The sequence below is a fragment of the Fulmarus glacialis genome, unplaced genomic scaffold (assembly GCF_000690835.1).
Source record: "Fulmarus glacialis isolate BGI_N327 unplaced genomic scaffold, ASM69083v1 scaffold41481, whole genome shotgun sequence".
Classification (NCBI taxonomy): domain Eukaryota; kingdom Metazoa; phylum Chordata; class Aves; order Procellariiformes; family Procellariidae; genus Fulmarus; species Fulmarus glacialis.
In genome coordinates this window covers 1-241 of record NW_009192888.1, presented here as the reverse complement: position 1 = coordinate 241, position 241 = coordinate 1, and the positions used below count along the sequence as shown (strand labels likewise).

At 61.0% G+C, this 241-nt stretch overlaps 1 protein-coding gene across 1 annotated transcript in view; it reads right to left on the bottom strand.

Moving 5' to 3' along the window:
- The window catches only part of RPL23 (ribosomal protein L23), a gene marked incomplete at its 5' end in the record, with an annotated part of 1,693 nt that extends 1,456 nt beyond the window's left edge, over nucleotides 1-237 (bottom strand). The window contains one exon of the mRNA XM_009587243.1: nucleotides 177-237. Coding sequence (XP_009585538.1) covers nucleotides 177-237 — 61 coding nt within the window. The remainder of the gene's footprint in view (nucleotides 1-176) is intronic.
- Nucleotides 238-241: the final 4 nt, after the last annotated feature.

Genomic DNA, 241 nt, shown 5'->3' with positions numbered 1-241 from the left:
TCCTTCCACGACATCTCACTGAGCCACAAGCACAGACCCAACGAGAGCTTTTCAGAAGGAAAAACTGATTTTTATGAACTCCTCCACCAGCTAGTCACCCTCCACGTTACAACGGGCGTCTCCCTCCCGCTGGATCCCCCCGGCTCGGGGCGCGGAGGCCGGGGCACGCTCACCCGTGTTGTCCGCGCAGTTGATCACAGCTCCCACCGGGAGACCGAGGGAGATGCGGAACTTCGCACCG